We start from the raw sequence: 21,031 nt of genomic DNA on the forward strand, positions 1-21,031 counted from the left end.
GATCGTGTAGTCCTGGGGCCTGTACTACGAAGCGGGATTTGGGGTTAGCGAGGTAACTTCAGGTTTAACCCTGGGTTTTCAGGACTACGACGGTGGTTCACTTCTTACCGGGGCACATCGCCATGGTAACTTATGCTGAACAGCTAACCTGCTCCGGAGCAGGTTATGTTCGAGAAATAGATCGCCGGGTATAAAAGCACCGCCCACTGACCAATCAGCTCTCTTGGAAAATGAATCCAGTGGAGCTCGGTGCGCCAATCGTGAGAGGATCCCTCCGAAGAGAACGCGTATTCAGGGACCACCAAAACCCCTTTGCTTTCCCTGATGAGCACCTGTATAAACGATCCAAAAAAAAAGGAAAAAAAGAAAAAAGAGGTGGAGGAGAAAATAAAAAATAAATCAATCAATGAATAAATAAATAAAACAAATCATCACCCAAAATCCGATGTACAGTCAATCCAAAACTAATACCAATTAAATAAAGAAATCAAGAAGAAATCAAAAAGAAGATGCATTTGTAAGGGGATAGGAAAAAAGGGATTTTCAATTTCGTCCCTCGAACATTCTGAGAAGTCACTTTAAAATACTAAATACCCCCCTCCTGAAAAAATAAAAAATTAAATAAAATAAATAAAAAAACCCAATTCTTTGGTACAGCATCAGCACAAGTTATCGGTCAACAACAATAGTTATAGAACCAATATATACAGGACTGTCTCAGAAAATTAGAATATTGTGATTTTCTGTAATGCAAACACAAAAACAAAAAAATGTCATACATTCTGGATTCATTACAAATCAACTGAAATATTGCAAGCCTTTTATTATTTTAATATTGCTGATCATGGTTTACAGTTTAAGATTAAGATTCCCAGAATATTCAAATACGGTATATGTTTATATCCCTATGAATTTACGCATTTATACAGTCAGCGATCTTTTGCCAGCTGTCTTTCCTGCATTTTGCAGCTGCAACTGTGTTGCTTTTTGCCTGTATCATATGCCTATACTCATCATATTTCCGTAAAATTATTGTTTGCTCTTCGCTACTGAAATAAGCGGCTCTGACAGCGGAATTCTCCATGCTTGCGATTGGTCATGCGCTGAAAACACTGCCCCTTTTATGTGCACGCGCTCATATCCAGATTGGAGAAACCTGGGTTGATCTACCGAGTTGATAACCACCGTCGTGTGACCGCTTAGCGTGATTGCAATTGTCCGGGTTAGTGAATCTGGATAAGGAAAAGATATCCTGGGTATGTTGAACTTGCTTCGTAGTACAGGCCCCTGGACCCCTGTGGTCCTCCATCACCTGATGGTGATCTGAGCTTCATCCTCATAGATCTTCATCTCCTGTCAGGAGCTTTTTCCTCTGGTTGACACATCTGGAGGTCTTACCTTCCAGAGGAATTATCCTGATGCTGGTCCAGAGTTCTTTTCTATATGAGATATTTTATTTATTTAAATATCTCATAGCTATCATTTTTGTCCATCGTTCCTGTAGTTTCTTGTGCCGGCCCCCCTTTTTTCTCTTTTTTTTCTTTCTTTTTTTTCTCTTTTGTGCATGTTTGCAGGCTGGAGCCTCGGAGGCTGCATTCTGGCCTGTGTTCCCGCCCACCCCCCCATCCCCGGTCATCCCGTTGCTGCTTCCACCTGCCTGCCTGCACCCCCCCCCCCCCCTCTGGTCATCCCGCTGCTGCTTCCACATGACTGTTGTATGCTGCTGACGCCCCCCCTGATGATGGTCCAGAGTTCCTCTTACTGATCCTGATGATGATCCAGAGTTCCTCTTACTGATCCTGATGATGATCCAGAGTTCCTCTTACTGATGATGATCCAGAGTTCCTCTTACTGATCCTGATGATGGTCCAGATTCCTCAGCTGCTTCATGTCTCCATCAGTTGTCCATAATCCTAATTCCTTGTTGTAACTTATCACTGAGGTCACATGTTCTCAGTGGATCAGCAGGATTAGTAAACCCTAACCACTACCAGTCCTCTGATGGACTGTCCTCATCCAAACAGCACGTCATGGACCTTCAGCTGGTGTTTGTTTCTTCCTGGTTCCTCCACAGAGTGGACCAGCAGATCTCAGAGTCCCCCAGCGGTCCGTCTGTCCAGCAGCATCAGACACAGCTGGACTCCATCTTTCAGGTCTGTACAAGAACAACAACTGTTCTCCACCTGTTGTCCTGATGTCCATCTGCATGCTGGTCTCTGGAGACCAGTGGACTGTCAGTCTGTCCATCATGGGTCTGATATTTGTCTCCATGCTGGTCTCTGGAGACCAGTGGACTGTCAGTCTGTCCATCATGGGTCTGATGTTTGTCTCCATGCTGGTCTCTGGAGACCAGTGGACTGTCAGTCTGTCCAACATGGGTCTGATGTTTGTCTCCATGCTGGTCTCTGGAGACCAGTGGACTGTCAGTCTGTCCATCATGGACCTGATGTTTGTCTCCATGCTGGTCTCTGGAGACCAGTGGACTGTCAGTCTGTCCAACATGGGTCTGATGTTTGTCTCCATGCTGGTCTCTGGAGACCAGTGGACTGTCAGTCTGTCCATCATGGACCTGATGTTTGTCTCCATGCTGGTCTCTGGAGACCAGTGGACTGTCAGTTTGTCCATCATGGGTCTGATATTTGTCTCCATGCTGGTCTCTGAGACCAGTGGACTGTCAGTCTGTCCAACATGGACCTGATGTTTGTCTCCATGCTGGTCTCTGGAGACCAGTGGACTGTCAGTCTGTCCAACATGGACCTGATGTTTGTCTCCATGCTGGTCTCTGGAGACCAGTGGACTGTCAGTCCGTCCACCATGGACCTGATGTTTGTCTCTGTGGTTTCAGTCTGATTGTGTCCTTCATGTGGTCTTCTGTTCCAGCTGCTGGAGGACAACATTGTCATGTTTGTGAAGGACGAGCTGAAGAAGATCCAGAGGGGTCTGAGTCCAGATTACCCAGAATCCCTAGAGCATGTGTTGCAGGGTGAGGATGAAGAGCAGAGGAGGAGCAGCAGAGAGGCGTTTGTGAAGATCACAGTGAACTTCCTGAGGACAATGAAGCAGGAGGAGCTGGCTGAGCATCTGCAGAGCAGTAAGAGGATTTCTCTGAACATTTAAGCTGCTGGATAAATCTCCCGGAATGCCTCAGGAGACAAACAACATTCACAGATCAGCCACAACATTAAAACCACTGAAAGATGTTGTTCCAACAATGTTCTGCTGGAATCAAATCAGCATTCTTGATCCACATGAAGGTTATTTTGACCGTTGACACCCAGCTAAACATTTCTGAAGGCCAGTTGCCCCCACGTGGTCCCAGCCCCCCCCTACAGTAGCAGCCTCTCTGTACAGGAGTGGACCTCAATAAACATGTTTAATAATGAATTTAACTTATAATGCACTTTAAATTCGTTGAATCTCAAACCGCAGACTGAGGGAAGCGTGGCTGCCATATTGCGCCAAACGGCCACTCCGACCACCACCACACATTCGTACACATTCACACGGGGCAAGGTGGGTAAGGTGTCTCGCCCAAGGACACTACGAAAGCAACTGGGACGGAGTGGGAATCAAACCGCCAACCTTCCGATCATTGGACGACCCGCTCTACCACCTGAGCTACTGCCGCCTGTGGCAGGGTGGAGGAGCTGCAGCCACTCAGGCTGATTAGGGCACAGGTGGGCCCAATCAGCCTCTCCACTCTACCAGCCTTCATAAGGCATGGCTGCCCAGCAGCAAGGGCTCTCCTGAGAAGCTGTGTAAAGGTGCTTCTGCACGTGTGGTTGGTGTTTGAATAAACGGGTCTGCACGAAACTCCGTGTCTCTCCATCCTTCGGTCGGCCCCGGTAGCACTCGCCCTGCTACACCGCCCTTTTAACCGACCAACACCACAAGATAACTGGAAGATTTTAGTCCTGGTTTTCCTCTTCCAGGAATCCTGCTGAACTCTAATTTGTCTTGATGGTTCTACAGATTATTGCATTAGATCATATGGTGTTTTCCAATCCTAAACCTGGAAAATCCACTTCACAGACACCACAACAATAACAAGAACACAACAACCCACAAACCCACAACCCACCAGGGCTGTACTGCTAACATCCTGGTACTAGAAACTCCAGGACCACCAGATGTTCTTGTCACTTCTAGGTCCTGAATGTTCAGAGGTGTTTTGGTGATAAAAGTGATTCCATTCAAAATTGGACAGTTCATCATAACGTTAGAGTCAATCAGTGTCGGTTCACATCCTGATTCTTTAGGAGTATTAAGTTGAACTTTATAAAACACTAATTGTTTTTTTTTTCATGTGTATTCAGATGTTTCTGCTGCAGGTTGTAAAAAGTGTCTGAAGTCTAAGCTGAAGAAGAAGTGCCAGTGTGTGTTTGAGGGGATTGTTAAAGCAGGAAACCCAACCCTTCTGGAGCAGATCTACACAGAGCTCTACATCACAGAGGGAGGGACTGGAGAGGTCAACGATGAACATGAAGTCAGACAGATTGAAGCAGCTTCAAGGAAACCACACAAAGCAGAAACAACCATCAGAAAGGAAGACATCTTTAAACCCCCACCTGGAAGAGATGAACCAATCAGAACAGTGATGACGAAGGGAGTGGCCGGCATCGGGAAAACAGTCCTAACACAGAAGTTCAGTCTGGACTGGGCTGAAGGCAGAACCAATCAGGACATCCAGTTACTGCTTCCATTCACCTTCAGAGAGCTGAATGTGCTGAAAGAGAGAAAGTTCAGCTTGGTGGAACTTGTTCATCACTTCTTCACTGAAACCAGAGAAATCTGCAGGTTTGAAGAGTTCCAGGTCGTGTTCATCTTTGACGGTCTGGATGAGAGTCGACTTCCTCTGGACTTCCACAACAATCAGGTCCTGACTGATGTTACAGAGTCCACCTCAGTGGACGTGCTGCTGACAAACCTCATCAGGGGCAACCTGCTTCCTTCTGCTCGTCTCTGGATCACCACACGACCCGCAGCAGCCAATCAGATCCCTCCTGAGTGTGTCTCCATGGTGACGGAGGTCAGAGGGTTTACTAACCCACAGAAGGATGAATACTTCAGGAAGAGATGCAGAGATGAGGAGCAGACCTGCAGGATAATCTCCCACATCAAGACATCACGGAGCCTCCACATCATGTGCCACATCCCAGTCTTCTGCTGGATCACTGCTACGGTCCTGGAGAAAGTCCTGGAAACCAGAGAGGGAGGGGGGTTGCCCAAGACCCTGACTGAGATGTACATCCACTTCCTGGTGGTCCAGACCAAACTGAAGATGGTCAAGTATGACGGAGGAGCTGAGACGGATCCACACTGGAGTCCAGAGAACACGAAGATGGTGGAGTCTCTGGGAAAACTGGCTTTTGAGCAGCTGCAGAAAGGAAACCTGATCTTCTATGAACCAGACCTGAGAGAGTGTGGCATCGATGTCAGACAGGCTTCAGTGTACTCAGGAGTGTTCACCCAGATCTTTAGAGAGGAGAGCAGCCTGTACCAGGACCAGGTCTTCTGCTTCATCCATCTGAGTGTTCAGGAGTTTCTGGCTGCTCTTCATGTCCATCAGACCTTCATCAAGTCTGGAGTCAACCTGCTGGAGGAACAAAGAAACACAGAGACTGACCTCTATCAGAGTGCTGTGGACAAGACCTTACAGAGTCCAAACGGACATCTGGACTTGTTCCTCCGCTTCCTCCTGGGTCTTTCACTGGAGACCAATCAGACTCTCCTACGAGGTCTGTTGGAACCAGAACAAAGAAGTTCACAGAACAATCAGGAAACAGTTGAATACATCAAGAAGAAGATCAGTGGGGATCTGTCTGCAGAGAGAAGCATCAACCTGTTCCACTGTCTGAATGAACTGAACGCTGGTTCTCTGGTGGAGGAGGTCCAACGGTCCCTGAGGTCAGGACGTCTCTCCACAGATAAACTGTCTCCTGCTCAGTGGTCGGCTCTGGTCTTCATCTTACTGTCATCAGGAGATCTGGAGGTGTTTGACCTGAAGAAGTTCTCAGCTTCAGAGGAGGTTCTACAGAGGCTGCTGCCGGTGGTCAAAGTCTCCAACAAAGCTGTGTAAGGACGAACACGGACACATCTGTTTTAGTTACAATCACATGTTGTGTTCATGGAGGAAACCAGTTAAATTCACTGTTCAACTAAGTTCAGATTCATGTGGGACCAGTTATCCTCAATGATTCATCTCAGGACACTTCACATTCGCTTCCTAATTATGTAACACAACAGAAAATATGATAAGTTTTAAAATGAAACTAAAAGATTATTATTCAACACAAAATTTTAAGGATTAATATTTAATAATTAATTAATTAAATATTTAACTCATATTGGCCGGGTTTCCCAGATCAGTTAAGTAGTTCTTAACAGCGAAAGACTTCTTTCAAACCTTCTTAAGGAGCCTGTGAAAGAAAATCGCGTTTCCCAGAGTCGCTCTTAGCTTAAGTATCTCTTTCATTAAGAAGGAAATGAAAGATGCTGCTGACCCAGTCTTTATAACCATCTTAGTGAACAAAGACTCACAGATCCAGTCGCGTCAGGCAAAACAATATTACACCAAGCAATGAGACATTAAAACAATGCACCCCGCACAAGTTTTGATCTATTTTATACTTTAGATTTATATTGTTTAGCATTTATTGGTGACAGCAAAGGGGGGAAAAAAAAGAAAAATAAGGAATAACAAGTGTGTTCCTGTGCTTTATGCATTACGCACAAATAAAACGATCATCATGAATATCATTTATTTGATGATTTGGCTGCTATACAGCATGTTCTCGCTGCAAATCAACCGCGTCACCGTGCGCGAAGCAGAACTGTTTTTATGAACGCATTGGTGCGTCAGCACTTCAGTCCCCTGGACGTGCTGTCGGACCGCGCTGTCCAGGCAGCCGGGACACCGATCCTCCTGCGCCGCGCCCAAGCGCATCTATGTGATGACAGGGAAGCAGCAGCTGATCAACGGGATCCTTTGATGAATCGTTCATTACAGTCTCAAATATAATCAATGGTGTCGGTTTATATTAAAGAATCTTTTTGCCCAGAAGAAAAAAGAGCGAAGACAACGACCCATAACTATTTTCTTCTCTTGAAAAAACCCACCTGCGGGATGCAGCAGCATCAGAAGAGCAGGAATACGTGCGTGGCGGGGATGATCTCTGCAATCTGAAGCCCTCTATAATTGTAAAAAGAATTTCACTTATCACGGGTTCTTTTTGGAACATAACCCCTGCGAAAAACCAGGGATTGCTGTAATTCCACGTTGCGATTTGCGAAACTCGCCTTCTCTTGGCTCATGTTTTTGAACGCACACACACGCCCACCACGTTTCCTCCCGGTTTCTGCGTGTGGGGAAAAAAAGCCTCACTGTAGCCAGAAATAACGGAGTAACGCACCGTTTGGATGAAAAAGGGTCATTGAATTATATTTATCATCTTAATTTTTCATTATAACGCACAGGCAGCAAGGAATTAGTGCGTTAGGTAGCAGTGCTGCGTGTGAAAATGCGCTGATAGTGATCGGTGATCGATTTGCCTGGCATCGATTGATTTGGTTTCAGAACCGGACAGCTGCTCCAAAGAGCTTCTGAAAGAGCGAAACTGAAGAACGGTGTTAAGAAGTCATCTGGGAAACACCCATATCTTAGGGTTCTCTCTTAGTTCAAACCTTCTTTGAACCTCTCTTAAATCCTTAAGAGAGGTTGGATCTGGGAAACCCGGCCATTGTTGGGTCATGGCATCTTTGCAATGTAACAAAGTATTCGTGATGATTCGATGTAGGAGCTTGTCTTGTATGTTTTCTTGTTTATATGTTTTGTATGTGTGAATTTTTGTGTTTCTGTATATATTTGTGAATGAGTATTTTTTCGGTTTGGTTTGTATTGTGTGTACACTGTATTGTCACTCATGAGAGTATGAAGACCCCAGGAAGAATAGCTGCTGCTTTGCAAAAGCTAATGGGGATCTTAATAAAACAAACAAACAAACAAACAAACATGCAGAGAATAGAAATGCAGTGATCACTATGATCAATACTTATTGATTATTCAATGAAATAATCAGTATTCATTGATAATATATCATTTATTTCTTTGTTAAATGCCATAATCAACTTAATAACCTCATGATCTCTCTTTAATCTGCTCTGCAGGTTGAGTGACTGTAACCTCTCAGAGGACATCTGTCCACTTCTGTCCTCAGTTCTCAGCTCTCAGTCCTCCAGTCTGACAGAACTGGACCTGAGTAACAACGACCTGCAGGATTCAGGACTGAAGAATCTGTGTCCTGGACTGGAGAGTCCACACTGTCACCTGGAGTCTCTCAGGTCAGAATCCACCAAGTGTTCAACTGGTGACCGTTACAACTGTTTGTTTGGTTGTTTTGTTAGCACCCCGTTAACTGCTGACATTTCACAGCAGTTTCTCTGGGGTCTCGTTAGAATCATCATTTGAATTACAACATTATTATTAATTTAAATTCATAAACATACATGCTCACAACTCAGATACAACAGACACTAGGACACCTGCTCAAAGTACAAAAAGTAACATTATAATCAGCACAATATCATTATGACTCTACATTTCCTCTTTTGAAAGTCAGGATTTACATTTTCTCATCTCACTCTCAAACACAATATTAATAAAAATCATCAATAGCTCAATTAAAAAAGAATAAACAAATATCCTACATTCTCCACTTCACCAGGATGACTCATCAGCCAGCTGCTTTGTTCTGATTTACCTGCAGCCTGGCCAGGTTACGTTTGGTTGTACTGGACCAAATCACAGAGCAATAATCTACATTTGACAAGACCGATGCGTGTATCACCTGTTTAATCAAATCATTAGGCAGAAACTTCCTGCAGTGTTTAATCACAGCTATACCTCTACCCATTCTCTGTACTATTTGGTAAACTTGTCTATTCCAGGACATTTGATTCTCTACACAACATCCCCTAATACCTTCACTTCTGTTACTTGCTCTCTCACTACTTCACCCATAGTTAAGCATAGCACAGGGTAATTTATTAATAAATGTTTTAAACCTAAATCAGTACACTTTCTCTTCACCTGATTCAGAACTCATTTGTTTCTTATCATCCATTTTTATGTTAATTTTAATTCCACTCTTTAAATCTCAGTTAAATCAACAGGCACATTTGCCGATGTATAAACTGTTGAGTCATAAGCATACATTGCATATTGAAAATAAAAGCGGACCCAAAGAACTGCCTTGGGGAACCCCACAGCTCACGCTCTCAGCTTGAAATCACTACCATTAAAGTAAACAGTGCTTTTCCTATCAGACAAATATCTCTTACCACATGCAATAGCAGTTGATTCAAAACCATAACAGTGTAATTTATTCAATAACACATTAGTGCAGGGATCACCAATCCTGGTCCTCGAGGGCCGGTGTCCTGCATGTTTTAGATGTTTCCCTGCTTTAACACACCTGATTCTAATTAATCATCGTCATCAGCTTGTCATCCAGGGCTGCACAATTCTGTTAATGACACAGTCACTTGTATCATGGGGCAATGAAGCAGGGAAACATCTAAAACCTGCAGGGACACCGGCCCTCGAGGACCAGGATTGATGACCCCTGCATTAAGGTCAAGAACATCAAATACTGCCCTCATATCCAACAGTACAGTACCACCAATTTTTTTGTCATCCATTTCATGCAACCAATCATCCGTCATTTGAGCAAGTGTCGTAGCTGTGGAGTGGCCTTTCTTGTATGAATGTTCATATTCCGAAATTAACCCATTTTTCAAAAAAACCTGTACAACATTCTGACACTAAATGACGGTTTTGACGTGTTCCAGTCAGGTTTCCGGCCACATCACAGCAGTGAGACAACTCTAGTAAATGATGATGATATCCACTCCAATACTGGCAACATTTCAGTCTAAGGGAGCTTTTCCGACCTGTAGCCCGTTTGTTTTGTTCCGATTCAGGGGCTAAATTGATACAGTTGTTTCGTTTTTCATATGTGGCATTTGTGTTCACAAGGCAGACGTATGTAGCGGTTCAAAGCTGTTAACAAATGCCATGAGAACCAACTGTTCTCTCATTGGTCAGACATGAATGCGGAAGGAGTTTCCTTTTCCGTACCACGGGAAAAACAACAAGCCCCTTTCACAGAGAGGGCGCAAAGCGCAGACCACCGCCGGCGATCACATTCGTTTATGTGCTACCGCGGCGCAAGAGCGGGCTGCTATAGAGCAGGGTTGTCGGACTCCAGTCCTCGAGGGCCGGTGTCCCTGCAGGTTTTAGATGTTTCCCTGCTTCATTGCACCATGATACAAGTGACTGTGTCATCAACAGAACTATCCAGACTTTGATGACAAGCTGGTGATGATGATTAATTAGAATCAGGTGTGTTAAAGCAGGGAAACATATAAAACCTGCAGGACACCGGCCCTCGAGGACCAGGATTGGTGACCCCTGCTCTATAGCCTTAAGTCAAGTTGAAAACCTTTTAATTTACTTGTCTGTCTTTAATTACTGCTTTTAAATTCTTAAATGTTTTATTCATTTTTTTTAATCTTTTATTTTTCTTTAATCTTTTTATTTTAAGCACTTTGAGTTGTCTTGTACATGAAATGTTATAAAAAAAACTTTCCTAAATAACCTCATGATCTCTCTTTAATCTCCTCTGCAGGTTGAGAGGCTGTAACCTCTCAGGGGACATCTGTCCACTTCTGTCCTCAGTTCTCAGCTCTCAGTTCTCCAGTCTGACAGAACTGGACCTGAGTAACAACCACCTGCAGGATTCAGGACTGAAGAATCTGTGTCCTGGACTAGAGAGTCCACACTGTAAACTGGAGTCTCTCAGGTCAGAATCCACCAAGTGTTCAACTGGTGACCGTTACAACTGTGGTTGATATTGAAGGATTGTTGATGTGTTTCTGCTGATCCTCTGACTTTTCCTTCAGCACCACCATCGGGTGAACACGAGGACAGAGTCAGCTTTAGTCTCAGAGCAGTTCTCAGTCTCTGCATGTGTGTTGTGTTGTGTGTCTGCAGGCTGTCAGGCTGTCTGATCTCAGAGGAAGGAAGTTCTTCTCTGGTCTCAGCTCTGAGCTCCAGCCCATCCCACCTGAGAGAGCTGGACCTGAGCTACAACCATCCAGGAGAGTCAGCAGGGAAGCTTCTGTCTAGACTGGAGGATCCCCGCTGGAGACTGGACACTCTCAGGTAGGAAGACAGAAGGACATAAGTGTGCTGCTCTGGATTTGAACAGAGATCTTTGAGCAGACGGAGCTGCTGCAGCTCATCTGATGCTGCTGCAGAGCTGATAGATGCAGTTCACAACTCTGATCCGTTCTTGACCCAGTAAACATCCCAGAACCACAGCAGTGTGGTTTTCAGGCCCATCACAGCCCAGTAACAGCTCCACCTTCACTCTTCCATGACACGGTCTCCTCCTGCTGCTGATTCAGCAGAGATGAAATCAGATGAAAAGAATGTGTTGAAACTGTGCTGGAAGGTGACGACCACAGGACAGGACTTCAGAGATGCTGCATTCAAGTGCATCTGTCCAAGTGTTGGACTGTTCCTTCATCAGTGTGTGAGGGCCATGTAATGTCCATGTTTGCTGAAAGAGACTGAGCTGGTCTGACCCCCCTCCTCCTTACAGGATGGAGCCTGCTGGACAACGATTTCTGACACCAGGTCCGTCGAAGTGTAAGTGTGTTTTTATTTCATTCACACATTCAACCATCTTCACACTGACACATCACTCATTCATCCATCAATGATCAATGACAGATCAATAATAACTGCAGCTGGGTTGTTGGTTCTCTCCATCAGATTCATGTCAACTCACCATCGACACAAACACAGTCTACAAGTACATCCAACTGTCTGACAACAACAGGAAGATGACACGTGTGAAGGAGGATCAGTCATATCCTGATCATCCAGACAGGTTTGATTACTGGGATCAGCTGCTGTGTAGAGAAGTTCTGACGGGTCGCTGTTACTGGGAGTTCCAGAGGAGAGGAGATGTTTCTGTATCAGTGAGTTACAGAAGAATCAGCAGGAAAGGAAACTCTGGTGACTGTTTGTTTGGAGGGAACGATCATTCCTGGAGTCTGGACTGTTATGATGGTTGGTACCATGTCCGTCACAATAACATAGTAACATCTTCCTCCTCCTCTTCCTCAGTCTCTGACAGAGCAGCAGTGTACGTGGATGTTCCTGCTGGAACTCTGTCCTTCTACAGCATCTCCTCTGACAAACTGATCCTCCTCCACACCTTCAACACCACATTCACTGAACCTCTCTATCCTGGGTTCTGGTTCTCGTCTGGTTCTGGTTGTTCAGTGTCTCTGTGTTGAGTTCAGTCTCCAGAGTCTCCTCCTGTCAGAGAAACTGTCTCTGTTGGACAGATAGTTGAGTCTGTACACGTCTGTCTCTGTTTCCACCAGAACACCTGAATCACATGTTGGTGAAACTGTTCTGAATGATTCCTTGGAAACTTCTTCCTCTTCCGGTCCTTTAAAGGTGGATACTGCCGTTATTCCAGGATCCACATGTTATTCTTCTGTCTGTTTCCAGTCAGAGCTTCACGGTGAACAGCAGCATGTTGTTTCTCTGCAGCTCAGTTCAGCTCAGATCATTCACTTCATGTTCAGCTGCAGGTAGTTTGCTGCACACGTGACCAACTGTGATGTCAGAGAGGAATCACTGAGCTGCAATCAGCCAAGATGAAGTTACAACCTGCTGACAGATCTGAGCACAAGGTTGCTGTGCAGCCAGGGTTCATCCTGGTCTTTATTCTCACCACTTCCTGTTCCAGCCATGACATCACTACTGGACTGTCAGATCTCTGTCATGGTAAAGGGTTTGTTTGTATGTGAGCTCTCACCAAGATGAATTAGATGATCCATCCATCAGCTTGAACCGCCTCTTCATGTTCAGGGTCCCGGGGGTCGGCCTTGTTGATTTTAAATGTACTATGATGATTTTTATGTACATTTGTCAGTAGACGGAGAAATCAACAACAATAATGCGCTTCTATGGTTCCTAGACTGTAATAGAACTGGACGACCCCTCCATGACGTCATCTGTAACGATGTTTTCAGCTCTCATTTTCACACCTAATGATTCAGTGAGTCAAGACAACTGTTTGGAAATAAGATGTTTTTATTGCAACCACAGATTTTTTGGTCCATCGTCCACTGGATCACATTTCTACCAAATCTATATTTCTGTATATACCAAATATAATCGGCTGTTTTCCTCCATCAGAAGCTGTTTCAGCATCTAGAGTGCAGACTGCAGCTCAGGGAGGTGGTTTTGTGGATTACCGATCGATATTAAAGTGTTTATGATGTCACCACATGAGTGTTGGTTTGTCTTTAAGCTGCTTAGAAATAAATGTCATTCTGGTTGTTGCCATCTTGTCCGTACAAATCAACCATCAACATCGATGCCAACTACTGTCCATAGATGCAAAAGGGGAACAAGTCCTGGTGTCAGCTTCCGTACAATCGGACTAGAACATATTTATGACCAAATAAATGTTGGAAACAGCCAGATCCAGACCTGCAGTTCTTCTGTTGACCACTAGGGTCCAGATCCAGACCTGCAGGTCCTCTAGAGACAACTAGGGTCCAGATCCAGACCTGCAGGTCCTCTACAGACAACTAGGGTCCAGATCCAGACCTGCAGGTCCTCTACAGACCACTATGGTCCAGATCCAGACCTGCAGGTCCTCTACAGACCACTAGGGTCCAGACCTGCAGGTCCTCTACAGACCACTAGGGTCCAGATCCAGACCTGCAGGTCCTCTACAGACCACTAGGGTCCAGATCCAGACCTGCAGGTCCTCTACAGACCACTAGGGTCCAGATCTAGACCTGCAGGTCCTCTACAGACCACTAGGGTCCAGACCTGCAGGTCCTCTACAGACCACTAGGGTCCAGATCCAGACCTGCAGGTCCTCTACAGACCACTAGGGTCCAGATCCAGACCTGCAGGTCCTCTACAGACCACTAGGGTCCAGATCCAGACCTGCAGGTCCTCTACAGACCACTAGGGTCCAGATCCAGACCTGCAGGTCCTCTACAGACCACTAGGGTTCCAAATCCAGACGTGCAGTTAACAGATCATAATCGTACAATTTTTAAAGCTTAAATAACCAAATAATACATCTCTTTGTGCAGTTATCTTTTATTAGAGATTTCTGAAACCACTTTTGTGTCTTCACCTCTTTTTGAGCGCTGCTGACCACGATTGCAGGATGCCAGTCAGACAAGTTTCCGTTACCTTGAGATTCGGGAGAAAACCCAGATATCCAAACAGAAATTCTGCAATGGAGACGGCACTAATTCAAAAACCTCCAGAATATCCAATACACCTTTTTACACTTCCAGGAGGTGGTTTTTCAGCTAATAATCCAGTTTAGTGTCAAAGTGGAAAACAGATATCAGTAAAAACACCGATCCTATGGAAGTAAATCAGATTTTGAACTTTACAATTCTTTGAATTTCACCCCGCAAGATTTCATGCAGCAAATTAATTGATATACATTTTTCTGTAACTGAATTAAACTCCTTAATTTTTCAACACTTTCTTTTCTCCACTATTTTTTCAGTGTTTTAAATTTCAAGAGCCAAAGATGAGAAATTCAAAGTAAAATCATTCAGATTGCCAAGAGATCAGCTGGTAAGCCATAGTCCATAAACCCTTTCCCCTGTTTTTAGTTGGGCTCCCTTTTTTGTGTTATTTCACCAACCCATGTGCCTATTTTAAATGATCAAATATTGTGTGTATTATTGAACTCCGTACCCTCCGAGAGGGTAGCTAAGTCAAAGTGTCCTCTAAAGAGTGAATGTGAGTTAGGAGACCAGATCTAACTATCTGAAGGCTCTATAACCACAGAGGGACTTGAACCCTCAATCTTCTGATCCGAAGTCAGACGCCTTGTCCATTAGGCCATGTGGTCCACGAGTTGCTCCTCTGAGGTGACCGAGAGGTCAGGGTGAAGTATGAATCTTCCACCGAAAGCCAACGTTATCCACAACGTTGCAAATGTTTCCAAATGTAGTGGGGTGTTTTGAACACACCCAGGACGCTCAGTCAGGCTCCCTTCAGCTCCTCCCTCTGCTGCCCAGGTGCAGCATATCAGGTTCATCTGGACCAGTTGAACAATTTGTAGGCAATGCACCCACACTCAATGTAAATAATCTTTAAACTTTATGGTGAATGAAAACTGCTGATCAGCTCTGTTTTATAAAACGCCTTTTTTCATGAATAAAATAAGAATAACAAGAAAATAACACAACAAATGTTGAAGCACAACAGCCATGAAGACCATTTCTACAAGTGTTTGAACCAGCATTTTTAAATGTCTCATACCTGTTTAGATGTTTTTGTATAAGATTAAGGAAGAAGAACAACAGCAGAGGGCGCTGTTGCCACATTTGGTAATGTGCACAATTCAGAGGCATCCTGGCTACTTTTGCGCCCTGGGTGAACTGTCCAACAATCAGATAAATCAATCACTGCTTAGGAGGCAGGTAACCATATATGGTAAGTATAAAAGTTACCATCCTTCATAGCTCTGTTACTTCACATAAAGCCAGGACAGTAGTGGAACAGGTTTGTGTACTAAATATATCCCAGTGAGGTGAAATAAAGCTGCTCCAGAGGTAGAATGAACTCGTTGTGTCAACAGGGTTTTTATAACAAGTTGCAGACGTGTGTTGAGGGCCCTGTGGCTTAGTTGGTCAAAGCATCTGTCTTGTAAACAGGAGATCCTGGGTTCAAATCCCAGCAGAGCCTTTAAACTCATGAAGACAAAGGTAAGGATGTAACTCTTGTAATGTTTAAAACCACGTGCTTTGTGGAAAAAAAGTATCACATTTCTAGGTTTTCCACACGGTTGGATAAAGTCCTCTCCTCTGTTAGTTCCGAGTAGCAGAAGTATTTCAGCCTCTGGAATGTGTTTGGCAATATGAAGGAGATGAGGCTGGTGCAAAACTGCGCTGGGTGTTGGAATCTCCATCCGGTTGTTCGGGATCTCAGGACACTCAAGGAGTGGTGGAAGGGACATGAGGACTTTGCTATCCAGTGACTCGATTTGGTATCCCTCTGCCTTCTTGCCATATGTTTCTATAATGCCAGAGCAAGTTCTGAGATGATACCAAGCATGGTTTGCTCTCCACACTGAACACCTCGAAGAACTCTGGTCTAGCTAAGGAACGATTGCTCTGGTCATCATGAATTACGTAGGCTTTGATGGCTTTGTTCTTGAAACCCTTGGGATAAATCTTTACAAGGCAGATCTTAGAGCATGAATGAGCCCACTGACCTAGGCCACACACTTCAGTGCAGCTTGTCGTAACATCAGTCATGTTAGAATAATTTTCTCCCTCCCCGCCATTCTCTTGTGGATGTGGAGGAGCGTTGACGCTCTGAGCTGATGGGCCAGGATGCATGGCTGCATCATGATAGGTGCTGTCATATTCAGAGCACTTCACAGAAAATTTGCAGTCTTTGGCAAGGTGGGAGGTCGAACCACAACACTTGAAACATATTCCTTTCTCTTTCAGGAAGGCCTTTCTGTCCTCGAGGAGTTTGTTTCTGAATGTCCTGCATTTTGTAAGCGGATGCGGTTTGTTGTGTAGTGGGCAGTTCTTGTTAGGGTCGTTGTTGGTCATAGAGACATCTGTTTTGTGTACTGTGATGGGTTTGTTGGTATTAAAGTTCTTCACAGTGAATTTATCTGGTTTTGCGAGGGCTGTGTTGTTGCTTTGATGAAAGAAGCTAGGGTCATTTCGTTTCTTTGCCTCATTGCACACAAAAGCACAAAAATAGTCAAAGGGAGGGAAGCGGCCATGGTTGTCTTCTTTGTACCATGACCCAGACGACACCCACTTCTCCTGAAGCCCATATGGGAGCTTGTCCACAATTGGTCCAATTCCACGGGAGGTGTCGAGATATGACAAACCTGTAAGGTATCCATCCTCCTTGGCGCCTTGTATCTCCATAAGCAGATCTTCAAGTTCACGCAACTTGGTGTGATCCTTGGCTGAAATCTTAGGAAAACTGTCCAACCGCTGAAACAGTGACTGTTCAATTATTTCAGGGACAGCGTAGCAATCATGTAGTCTCTCCCAGGCTTTTTGTAAAGCCAGGTTGGGATTTTTTACATGCACTGAGCGAATGCGTCTCACCTGTTCGCCAGACTCTTTTCCTAGCCATTTGGTCATGAGGTCCAATTCTTGGATTGCTGTGAGATGTACTTCAGCTGCTGCATTGGTGAATGAGGACTGCCATGCACGAAAATTCTCTGGCTTATCATTGAATTGGGACAGTCCTGATGTAACTAGATCTCGTCGTGCCAAGTACTGTGCCAAGGATTCTGGGAGAGATGGTGTGATAGCTGGAGGTTTACTTTGGGGAGTGTGGTACCTAGCGTGTAAGTTTATGGGAGAATCTTCCTTTTTGACTTCAGATTTTGCCTCAACTCTGGTTGGCTCAGGTAGGTTTGATTCTGTAATGTTCACAGTTGGTCGCCATGTCTTGAAGCTGTCATGTGATTGTGCAGGTACTGGAGGTTTGACAGGTGGATCCGGTAACTGTGGGGAGGGAGACTGATTTTAAAGGTCAATCTGAGTTTGAACGTATTCGATTCGCTGGTGCGTTTTATTCTAACCTTTTCTGATTCGGATTTTCCATTTTCCATTATGGCATGTACTTCTGCAGCATCTTCCCACACCTGTGCCTCCACCATGGCTGCATCTGCTTCTCAATGTAGCATTAGCACTTCCAACTCTGTGTCTATCCTAGTTGCTTCCAACTGATTTTGAGCATCTCTTGTTATCCTTTCTGCTTCTCTGGCAGCCTTTTCCATTTTCAGTTTAACTTCTTGGTTAGCATATGATGCTCTCACCTTGGCAGCTTCGGCTTTAGCTCTGGCGCGGGCCACACAGTCGTTGGCTGACCGTCACTGCCAGGGTTCTTGAGTAACTTTGATCCAGTCAGGAGTGGGTACAAAGAGAGAGCTCTGTTCATTCAAATGTTAATGACAGTTGTCATTATCAAACCTCTCCAAGTCTATGGTCTCTTTTTAAGAGGATGCTGTTTCCACATGTCTAACTGAATATACCTGCAAACATGAAGACGGTAATCTAGAAGTTGTTGTATAAGCTGAGGGACAAATGGAGGTAAGTATCTTGTGATATTGGAGAAACCATCATCAAAGAGTTACTTTCCCTGACATGGAGACTGCTCATCTGGTCGTAATGCTGGAAAACTGTGACGTCTCATTCAGCTGTTTCAGGTTCTTTCCTGCAGCGTTGGTGGTGTAGTGGTCACTCAGCATGGCTGCTTACCAAGCAGTTCACCTGGGTTTGATTCCCAGCCATCATAACCCCCCCTGCGCTTACGGAAAGTGGAGAACTTCTAATATCTCCTTATTTTTTCCATTTCACCACCAAGAACTATGAATGAATGAGACATCTCTAATCTTTCTCTCATCCATAGAGAGATTAGTTTAGAGGCTCTGCTTGGATTTGAACCCAGGATCTCCTGTTTACTAGACAGATGCTTTGACCAACTAAGGCACAGGGCCTCCTTCTTCACCACGACGGTCCGGTACAGCGACCGCATAACTGCGGACGCTGCACCGATCCGTCTGTCAATTTAGTTTAGTGGCTATCGTGTTTGTCTCACATGAAAAAGGTCCCTTGTCTGGCTGAACTTCTGGACCAGGACCTATCAGTGAAAAGAGCACATCATCCACTGGAAGAGCTGCTGAATAACAGAAGAGTGGTTCTTCATGATCACACCTCCTAATAAACTGCCTTACACTGCCTTACAAGGTAAAGTCTACCTTAAATACTTCAATACTTTCTTGTTGATGTCACCAGAGTTTCATGCTAATCTAAACTGACAAGTGTAATGTTTGATCAATTGTGTCATTTACATGATGAATTTAAATAAAAAAGACCTACCAAAGAACGTGTTAGTCAGTTCTTCAAAGTGTCAGTTCTTCTCTTCAAACATATAAGTTCATCAGTGGACTCTGAAGTTGAAAACCAGCTCATCTTGGATGAATTGGAGCAATCCAGGATTTCCTTTGTACATGTGCCATCAAGTACTTTCTCTGACAGAACTTAAACATTAAACAAAAGTGTCCATAAAGTGGAAGTACATCAGTTATCCTTTCTTTAAATCTGAAATAAATATGTTTGTTTGATTGAATCAGAAACATTAGTCAACAAAATGTAGTAATACAACCCCTTTAAGAGAGCATAACGTGTTTTCCTGAAGGTCTAGTGGGCAGGATTTGCTGCTTTCACTACCATGGCCCAGGTTCAATTTCCATTCAGTGTAGAAATATGATCAGTTTCTTCTACTATTGTATATATGTTTGTGCTTCTGTCTGATTGTTGTGTTGGCTGCCTAACCTCTTCGTAATTATGACCAATTCAACTGTGCCCATGTCTTCATCAAACTGGACATCATTTCAGCAGTTGAATGTCCACCTGTTCTTCAAGAAAATATGTAAGGAATTAGCTTTAAAAACCAAATACCGTTAGTTTTATTGGTTGAAACACAAGTCAGACTTGGGCATTAGCATTGGCCCAAAACAAACACTGACAATGTTTCTCAGTGTAGTAAGTGCTTCCTGTTGATCCATAACATTATCTAAGCATTAGAAAGCAGACTGAACTCTCATCACATTTTAACAGCCCTCATGAATATTGAGGTGATTATTGTTGCTCATCAGTGAACAGTTATTGGTTGACCGTCACTGCCAGGGTCCTTGAGAAAGCTTTGATCCAGTCAGGAGTGGGTACAAAGAGAGAGCTCTGTTCATTCAAATGTCAATGACAGTTGTCATTATCAAACCTCTCCAAGTCTATGGTCTCTTTCTAAGAGAATGTTGTAATGCAATGGATGACAACACATGTCTAACTGAATATACCTGCAAACATGCAGCTTATACAACAAGAAGTTGATGTATAAGCTAAGGGACAAATGGAGGTAAGTAGCTTGTGATATTGAAGAAACCATCATCAAAGAGTTACTTTCCCTGACATGACTGCTCACCTTCTCATGTGGCTGGAAAACTGTGACGTCTCATTCAGCTGTTTCAGGTACTTTCCTGCAGCGTTGTTGGTATAGCAGTCAACATGGCTGCTTGCCAAGCAGTTGACCTGGGTTTGATTCCCAGCCAGTGCAAGAAACATGAGGTCTTCATAAGTGTAATGCTTTTTGTTGGGGAAGAATATGTTTTGGACAATCAGATTTACGTATGTGTACATGGCTTCAAACCTTCTTGGGGAAATGAGTCCTAATTGTTGACTTGACAGACATTAAATTAGACATATAGTCTCACGCATATATGTGCAAGAAGGCAGGTAACATGTATCTTTATGTGGCGGCACGTTCACTATTATTTAAGTTTGGGATCTGAAGATCTTTTTCTGTTTACCGACAACACAGTTTTTCAGCATTCACACATGATGCCAATGTTGGTCTTCAGGTAAAGCATTGTACTACAGTCTTGAAACTTTGCTACTTGGAGGAGAAAAAACACAAATTGCATAAATCTCTGGGGCTCGTCCGGGAATTGAACCCGGGACCTCTCGCACCCAAAGCGAGAATCATACTACTAGACCAACGAGCCACAAAACACATATCCGGCAAACAAAAAATCACGGTCACATCATACCTGTCTAGATGTTTTTTTATAACATTAAGGGGGAATAGAAATAGAAACTGAATGATGATCAATAACCTGTTGCACAGTTCCTGTAGTTTAGTGGCTATCGTGTTTGTCTCACATGAAAAAGGTTCCTTGTCTGGCTGAACTTCTGGATCAGGACCTCTCAGTGAACAGAGCATATCATCCACTGGAAGATTTACAGCACGGTTTTGTATTAGAAGAACTTCATCAATGACAGCTTTTTTAGCAGGAAAACCACAACTACCTATGGTGTGTGGAAGAGTGATTTTTATCTTATTGACCATTGTTCAATT

General features: G+C 44.1%; 1 protein-coding gene and 4 non-coding genes across 5 annotated transcripts in view; 2 read left to right on the forward strand and 3 right to left on the reverse strand.

The window, feature by feature from the left end:
• LOC133452321 (NLR family CARD domain-containing protein 3-like) overlaps positions 1-13,370 on the forward strand; it is a 674,416-nt gene extending 661,046 nt beyond the window's left edge. The window contains exons 6-13 of the mRNA XM_061731568.1: positions 2,075-2,153; positions 2,881-3,091; positions 4,317-6,075; positions 8,167-8,340; positions 10,689-10,862; positions 11,054-11,224; positions 11,667-11,713; positions 11,840-13,370. Coding sequence (XP_061587552.1) covers positions 2,075-2,153; positions 2,881-3,091; positions 4,317-6,075; positions 8,167-8,340; positions 10,689-10,862; positions 11,054-11,224; positions 11,667-11,713; positions 11,840-12,369 — 3,145 coding nt within the window. The 3' untranslated portion in view covers positions 12,370-13,370. The remainder of the gene's footprint in view (positions 1-2,074; positions 2,154-2,880; positions 3,092-4,316; positions 6,076-8,166; positions 8,341-10,688; positions 10,863-11,053; positions 11,225-11,666; positions 11,714-11,839) is intronic.
• A 1,538-nt stretch (positions 13,371-14,908) lies between these two features.
• On the reverse strand, positions 14,909-14,981 carry trnar-ucg (transfer RNA arginine (anticodon UCG)). Its single transcript has one exon. It is a non-coding gene; the product is annotated as a tRNA-Arg (tRNA).
• A 765-nt stretch (positions 14,982-15,746) lies between these two features.
• trnat-ugu (transfer RNA threonine (anticodon UGU)) lies at positions 15,747-15,820 on the forward strand. Its single transcript has one exon. It is a non-coding gene; the product is annotated as a tRNA-Thr (tRNA).
• Positions 15,821-18,540: 2,720 nt separating this feature from the next.
• Positions 18,541-18,614, reverse strand: trnat-agu (transfer RNA threonine (anticodon AGU)). Its single transcript has one exon. It is a non-coding gene; the product is annotated as a tRNA-Thr (tRNA).
• Positions 18,615-20,606: 1,992 nt separating this feature from the next.
• trnap-ugg (transfer RNA proline (anticodon UGG)) lies at positions 20,607-20,678 on the reverse strand. The gene has a single exon. It is a non-coding gene; the product is annotated as a tRNA-Pro (tRNA).
• Between the last annotated feature and the right edge of the window lie 353 nt (positions 20,679-21,031).

This window comes from Cololabis saira, chromosome 10 (assembly GCF_033807715.1).
Source record: "Cololabis saira isolate AMF1-May2022 chromosome 10, fColSai1.1, whole genome shotgun sequence".
Classification (NCBI taxonomy): Eukaryota; Metazoa; Chordata; class Actinopteri; order Beloniformes; family Belonidae; genus Cololabis; species Cololabis saira.